The following is an 8,009-nucleotide window of genomic DNA, read 5'->3' as shown; positions in this document are numbered from 1 at the left end:
AAGAAAAGAAAAGAAAAGAAAAGAAAAGAAAAGAAAAGAAAAGAAAAAATACTGTGACCAAACGCGAGGGAAGTGCTCTGTGGACATACCTAGGGCCGGGCAGCCCGCGGGAGCCGCCGGGTGACACAGCGCTCTGGATGCGCGGACTGACGGATCCATAGTTCCGCCCAGACTCCCCTTTTGTTCCAGGGATGGGTTTTAGAGACAAACAAACAAGCAAGCAAACAAACAGACGATGCGGCCCTCACCTTCTCGCCCCTCCCGGCCCGCCCTGGCCGTGGTGGGATCCCGGGGCTGGGCAGCCCCTCCAGCCCACAGGCCCAGGGTCGTGCCCGGGCCCCCCGACGTGGTGGCCCTGCCAGAGAGTCCGGCAGCCCCCGAGAGACCCCCGCCGGCCGCGGCCACGGTGCCGGTGGGCAGCTCCTGAGGAAGAGGGGAGTTGCATCCTTGTAAAACAGCCCCAGCCAGGGTCATTCTCGTGCTGCTGGAAGCAGGGACGTGAAAATCCGCCAGAACCCTCCCAAATCCTGCTGCTCCCCCGGCCGAGGTGGTTGCCGGGCTCGTGGCAAGGCAGCAAAGGTGTGTGGGCACTCAGCCACACCCCACAGCACACTGTCCCGACACCCTGTAGCCCTCGGGGACACCCACGTTTAACACCGAACCCCAAGGTCTGAGGGTCAGGGAGACACCTCCACCTCCAACCTTCAGCATCTCTGCTGTATTGGGGACAAGCTGGGAAAACGTTGCTCAGGTTTGAGGATCTCTATGAATTAACAAATGAGAGCAGCACCCAGGGACACTCCATCCTCTACCCCCGCCGGAAACTTGAGGACACTGCTCGATTTGTTATTTACTGGGGCTTTTCTTTCTGCGTGGTGGAGGAAGACCACTTCTAGACAAGGTTCTGCTCTGGCTTTGATTCCCTCCATGCAAGATGTGGTATAGCGATGCATTAAAAAGTAGTTACAATGATAATAATAAAAAGAAAATCACGTCACAAAGTCCACAGGGATTCAAACCAAGCAGGGCAAGCTCCGTCCTCGTCACTCACTGCACCACGGCTACAGGCTCGTACACTTCACTGTCGTCGAAGTGGCACAGGTTTAAAAGCCAGACTTCAGGGGGAAAAAAACTGGGTACAGCAATAGTGAAAGAAAATTATCATTTCAGAGAGCAGTGAAATACAGGCAGTGGGCACTGAGGGTACTTACACATTGCCACACTGTGCCGGGTCAACCTGATAACGGTGGTAGATAGCTGGGGATGGAGCTGCCTGTCTGCCAGCTACAGCCTCGCAGATCCCTGGCCTTTTGCTTTTCACTTGAAAAGTTAATTCACATCCTGGACTATTTTTGCATTGTGTTGGCTTAGAGCTCACAAATCTGAATGCACTCAGCCCTCAGAGTGACAAATGTTATTCTCGGTCCTCCCCCGCAATTTCAGGCAGTCAAGAATTAGATGCGGCAGGGTGTACACTATTTTAATCTATTGATTTGTACCTGCTGTACCTGAAAAAATTCATTAGAGGAGCCTTAAAATCATGAAGTGGTTGAATGCTCAGCTCCCTCCCAAAAAGACAAATTCTCTCAATAGCCGCTCACCTCTGCCACATTCTGGGGTGTGCTACATCGTGTTATTCACACTGAGACCTGCACTTAAAACAGATCTTTGAAGCATTTGGTTACAGACAGTGTGTGTGTGTGTGTGTATAAGCAGGATTGGGTTTTCTCTGAGCTGAGCAAACAAAATCTATCCCACTCTCCATAGCTACCCCTGGAATGGCCAAGCGTCATGGCAGCCGCTCACAACACAGCGATTCGGAAAGAGGGAGGGAAACAAGTTTATTAAAAAATCTTAATTCCTAACATTGAAGTATGTAGAATTATTGGGGTTTTTTTCCTGCGTGAAATTTTAAATTCAGCCATCTGAACAGGTGTCAGAAACAGTGGGTCCATTTAGCTCCTCTGATGATCGGAGTAATAAATATAGAGGATTTCCTTTCAATGCAGCACATGCTGAAATGACACCAATGTAGTTCTGGCATCTGAGCAGATAATTCTGATATATGCATCATTTCCTCCCTAAATCCAGGAAGCAGCTACACTCTCTATCTGATATTAGTATATTATGTCAAAAAGAAATTGGTATTAAAATTATGAATGATTCTAGATCAAGAACTTCCTACACACTACGCAGAGGGAGGGGGAGGAAACAGCTGCACAAAAGCTTTCAGAAGGGAAAGGAAAAAAAGAGCTGGGAAAGTTCATTTTTTAAACTGAAAATTTGCTGCCATGTTTCGGAGGGGGAGTTTTCAAGTGACATTTTGATTCAGCGCTGGCATTTTTGTTTTAAAAGGGTGAAGAAAGCTTTCTAATAAATAGAAGCTGTCCCCACTCTGTTTGCAAACAGGCATTTCTCACCACAGTGCCTAGTGAGAAATTGTTCAAGAAATAAATATACACTGGTGTGACTGGGATATTTCCCTCCCTTCTACCCTCTTTCTTTTAGGATGCAGTTCAGGATGACATTTCTCAGGCAGGGAAAATGCTGCAGCAAAAACAAAACTATACTCTTGGACTCTGCTCAGCAGAAACCCAGAGGTTGGGCAGAAGTTTGTGTTTCATTTTAGAAGAGGAAATAAAAAATTCTTAAGGGTAAGGTGGGCTGGGGAGGGAAGAGGGGCTGCACCACAGTTACACACCATCCCCAGCCAGCAAAGGCTGCTCTCTGTGCACGTATCTCCCAGCACTGGTCACATGAAAGTTCTTTGTAACGTAGTTAATAAATGGGAAAGCACTATAGGACTCCGGGAAAAATAGGATGTTGTTAGTGATGGGGAGATTAAGACCACGAACACCTTTTGACACACAATTGCCTGGCTCGGGCAGCACTCCCCCTGCTTTAGCCAGAGAGGTACCTGTGGGAGAAGAGTAGGATCCTGCTCTCCTTTGAAATCCCCAGGGATTGTACCTTCCAGTTCAATGGGAGCAGGATTGAGGCCAGAGTCAAGCAAGGGGTGATTAATGAATGTAGGTTATTCAGAGCAGAGCGGTTCCAATTAGTCCTCAGCAAGCAGTCCTGCGGCAAAGGTGGGCGCTCCCCTGCAATGATTCATACACAGAACCCCAATACTCATTTCGCTTTAGTGAATATTAAAATGTGCACCTATTTTTTTTCCCCTTCAGTTGGCCAGTTGGCGTGTTTCAGGTAGAAATTCAAGTGCAGCCTAAGGAAGGTTGCATTTTTTTTTCTTTTTTTTTTTTAATTTGCAACAGAAGATTGTTGTAACAATACCAGACTGCGAGAAAGCCTTTTTTCCCTCTCAGTTTGGGTGTGTGATGGGAATTTTCCCTTTTGCTCCCTATTCTTGGAAGTCTGTTTCTAGGAAGGGTTTCTCTTATCGCTGTTCAAATAGGGTGCTTTTTCTTTTTTTCCTCCAAGAAAGAAGATACTTCAGGGAGGCAGAAGTGCTCTCCTTGCTTTTCGCTACTCAGTCAATTCACAATACTTCTAAAACCCTATTGCCTGCTCCTGACTTTGCCTGTAAGGAAGCCCAAAGCGACAGGGGAGTGGAGGGATGAGGCTGGACCAAAAGTGGGTCCCACTCTGGGTGGTTTTGGGCTTCGTGCTCCCTCAGGAGCTGCAGCGCCGCTTCAGCGGGGGCTTTGCTGAGGACAGGCCTTGTCCCTTCCCTTCCTTAGGACAGGGCTCCTTTGGGAGCTCTTGGCAAGGGCAGCAGTAAAGCTTCTAAGTGAGCCCCTGTGAAAAAACCTGGGCATTGGTAAAGGCTCAGTCAGGGAACGGGAGGTGGGAGACAAAATAACGAGCAGCCTTGTCTTTATGAGAGGAGATAATTCCCTGCCCAGCCAATAGCAACCAGTTTACCCACAGATTACACATTAACCAGAAAATGGAACTCGAATTAACCAGAATCTGGAGCTTGAACCATTACTCAAACCCTGGTGCAACAGCAGGTCAGATGCCAAAGGGCAGGTTGGTGCCCTGGCGCTGGGGAGGGGTGAGACACAACATCGGCATCGGGGACCACAGCCACCAACACCTGCTGTTACCAACAGAGAGGCCGGTGTCCATCCCCTCCAAAGGGACCTCAGCAGGAGCAGACTGACCTCCAGCAGCACACTGTGCCCACTGACACAGGCTCTTGTGGGTGCAGGTGCTGCAGGGGGGCTCAGAGCCTCACCTCAACCTTGGCACCTCGACCCTCAACAGCGGCTGGACCAGCTGGACAGAGGAATGGCAACAGGTTCTCTCCCTGCAGTGCCACCAGCACCCAGGAGGGATGACCTCACAGCTGGGAAAGAGTTGCATCAACAGCAGGGGGTAAAAAATACAAAGGGAAAAAAAAAAAGTTGGGTTTACGAGCCTGGGTCTGGAGATAAATGCCCCGTCCTGGAGAGGTTGGAGCATCCTTCGGAGAGGCCTCTGCCTCTCACATAAACTGGGCAGATAATCCCACTCCAAGAGCAGGAGAGGACTCTGCGAATGGACACTGGAGGCTCTCAGGGAAAGGTGGTTTTAAACAAACTGGGTCAAGAGTTTGAGGAGCCTTTCAAGTCAAAATGCCCTTTGAAATGGAGAACTGCAGTGAAGAGAGGATCTGCTCAGAGACCTGAATGTTTCTAGCACATTAACCTTTGGGATTGATTGTTTAGAACAAATAACTCTCAAAAGTTGGAGGAAGTCCTTTGGATTTTTTTTTTTTCTGCTCCTCAGCTCTCTCTGGGCTTTCCAAGGCCTGTAGCAAAAAAAACCAAAAAAAAACCCAAACAAACAAAAAAAACCCCAAACCTCAAACAAATTAAAAAAAAAAAAAAAGAAAAACCCACAGGGCAAACAAAACAAAAAAGAGGGGTAAAAAAGCAAAGAAAAGAAAAAAAGGAGGCAGTATGGACCAAAATGTCAAGAAATCTTTCGATCTAGCATTAAGTGGTTCTGTGACAAGCCATGCCTGATGTGGTGTCATCTCTTACTAGAAACAGGCATGCTTAGCTGGGATCAGATGATAAGAGGATGTGAAGTCTTCCCTTTCACTTCACTCCATCATAAAACAATCAAAATACAGGGCCACATCATGTCATCAGGTTTTTAAGCAGACCTCCCCTTTGAGATCTCCTAAAACTTGGTGGGATGATCTGAGTCACTGAAACTGAGCTCACTGCACTACTGAGAAGTCAGAAGCAGCACCTGAAAGTTCACGTTTTCCAACTGCCTGAAAGAATAACTTGATTTCTAGCAGGTGACAACTGTCCATTTTACACGAAGCTATCCTTTTCCTTCTCCCCTCCTGATTATTGAGCCCAGCTCTTGGATCAGCATCGCCCCTTCGGCAGGCAGCACGCTGAAGTGCTGCGCTCGGAGTTATTGGACTTTAAACTACACACTAAGAAACTGAGTACGGAATCAAAAAAATGCAGTTTATTATTGTAGATTATTCTCTCTTTTGATATAACCATAGAGTTGAAAATGAAAGAAAAGCACATAGGAACATCACACGTGGTTAGTTAGTAACTCAAGATATAAAACAATTTTGCACAGCAAAATATGTAAAAGAAAAAGTAACTGACAAGATTTTTTTATATTTATTGTGGTAAGATTTACTTTCCATTTTTTTTTTTAAAAGACAGGATATCAGTCCCTGAAAATAAAATTTACTGATTATTGCCTTTAAAACTGTGGAATTTTTGAAGTTACAGAAAATCCAGTTCTGCACCACAATACAACTGTAAAAAAATCTGCATCATTTTAAAACTGTGCAGTAATGCCATCTTTATAACTGCATAAATTGTATTAGCGTTCTAAACAGGTTCGTAATTTTTTTTTTTTGTTTTTGTATTATATGCTTGCAGGTTATATCTTAGTGCAATTCAGTCCCAAATACTTCAATTTTGAAAAAAAAAAAAAAACAACCCATACATTTTTAATGTAAAATACCCCTATAGATATAAACAGGGGTGCCTCCCCCTTTTAATACTTTGGTTTTCAAATACAGTCAGTGGTATAGCAAGGACTACATATACCCAACTTATATTTAAGTTGCAAGCACATGCTGCATAAACTACTTTTTAAAACAGTCCCGTTGTAAATTCTACCCCCCTTTACATCACGACAGTAAACAATTTAGTGCATCAATCTTTAAAAAAAAAAAATCTACATCTAAACAGACCTAACTCTTTCGAATTTATCTATAACATTCCTTTATCTGTAGCATACATTTTAACTGGGCTAACAGATGACAGAAACTAGAATTAAATTATATACTAGGAACCCAGAGCATTCCATATTTGACAATGACCAAATGCAAAAGGAAAAAAAAATGGGGCAGATCACTTAAAATTAATTTTAGACTGTTTTTAGGCAACAGCATGGTTTCAATGTCCCCCCCAAGTGGGATGTGACTTTTGTTTTTGAACACCTTCCCAAAGTTCTTTCTGTGGTTTTTTTTTTTTTTAGTAGTTTTTTTTTTGCCACATTAGGTTATCAAAATCCATTCTGGCATGTTTTTTTCAGAGGGAATGCTTCAGTGCATTTAAAAGGAAGTCTGAAGTTTTGAGTAACTCAAAGCAGTTTTAGAGCAGATGCAAACTTTAATGGAGAGGAAGAGGAGGAGGAAGATCAAAGGTTGCACTTTTTTGCTTTCAACCCAAAAAAGTGATGAGGCAATAAAACAAAAGGATGAATGCCATGCCATAATAGTCTCCAAAAGTCCATTTCCAAGCAAAAGAAAAAAAAAATAATTATACCATACATGACCAGCATGCAGGGTTTTTTATTAATATAATGTCTCTTTTTCATAGTCTTTTGAAACAGTTATAGTTCATTGTTGCTAAGACAAAATAGCAAGCGTAATGCATGAGATGAGTATGGGATTCTAATGGCAGACTAAAGTCTCACGTTTGGCAGATTAAGGCCAAAACTCACATGAACACACCGAAGGTTGATGCAGGCTTGATTTTGGCAGGTTGATCTAGGCATATCTCTAGTTTTGCACAACAACGCTAAAAACTGATGGAACTCAGCAAGCTGGAGTCTAAAAATTTCACATTGTTTTTTGTATATTTTTATTTTTTTGTTTTGTTTTTTTTTATTATTTTTTTATTTTATTTTTATTTTTGCAAAGCTCAAATCTCATATGAAGAACTCAGGATGGCAAAAAAAAAAAATCTGACTTTTTGGACACAGCAAGCTCAAAAGAAAAAAAACTCATGAACTTAAAAATATATATATATATAATGTGGATGGCAGGTTTCAAAGAAGAGCAAGCTTCATATGAAGAACTGAGTTGGTGGCGAGTTGAATCTTTCAAATTAAAAAAAAAAAACACAACAGCAAGCCCCCACAAAAATAAAAAATAATAATAATAATAATAAACAGAAAGGAAACTCATGTAGAACTTTAGGTTGGCCAACACGGAGCCAGCCCACCTTAAAAAGAAAAAAAAAAAAAAAGAAAAAAAAAAACAAAAATCAACCCAAAAAACAACTTTTTTTTAAAATTTTTTTGAGTTTTTTTTTGTTTTTTTTTTTTTTTAAAAAAAAAAAGGTAATAGAAGGTGGCAAGCGGGGTTGTGGCTCTAGCAAAGCCCCCAACAACAACTCACACGGAGAACTTTTAGTTAAGGTGGCAAGGCTGTGGGAACTCACATGAAAAACTCTGGAGAGGAAGGGTTGTCGCTGCTGGATCCGTTTTCTCTGAAGCCATTGCTGACCAGCTTCTCGTACTTTTCCTTGTAGGCGTCCCTCTCCCGGACCAGCCTGGAGATCTCCTGCTTTAGGTGCTCCACTTGCTGCAGCAGCTGGTTCTTCTCCGACTCCAGGACGTGCCGCTGCTGGACCCTCTTGAAGCGGCAGGACTGGGCATAGCCCCTGTTTTTGAGGGTCCTCCTCTTCTGCTTCAGCCGGATCACCTCTTCCTTGCTGACGCCCCGCAGCTGCCGGTTCAGCTCCCGCACCGACATGGTCACCAGCTGCTCGTCGGAGAAGCGGTCGTCG

The 8,009-nt window shown here is 43.9% G+C and overlaps 1 protein-coding gene across 1 annotated transcript; it reads right to left on the bottom strand.

Moving 5' to 3' along the window:
* Positions 1 to 5,842: 5,842 nt before the first annotated feature.
* On the bottom strand, positions 5,843 to 8,005 carry LOC113940948 (transcription factor Maf; the record flags this gene model as incomplete). The annotated part of the gene is made up of 1 exon (XM_027632099.1): positions 5,843 to 8,005. A coding segment is annotated over one exon (348 nt), but the record flags the coding sequence as incomplete, so codon positions are not given.
* Positions 8,006 to 8,009: the final 4 nt, after the last annotated feature.

This window comes from Corapipo altera, unplaced genomic scaffold (assembly GCF_003945725.1).
Source record: "Corapipo altera isolate COAL_440 unplaced genomic scaffold, ASM394572v1 60732, whole genome shotgun sequence".
In the NCBI taxonomy this organism is placed as follows: Eukaryota; Metazoa; Chordata; class Aves; order Passeriformes; family Pipridae; genus Corapipo; species Corapipo altera.
The sequence above is the reverse complement of the archived record's forward strand: the minus strand, read 5'-3'. Positions and strand labels throughout refer to the sequence as shown.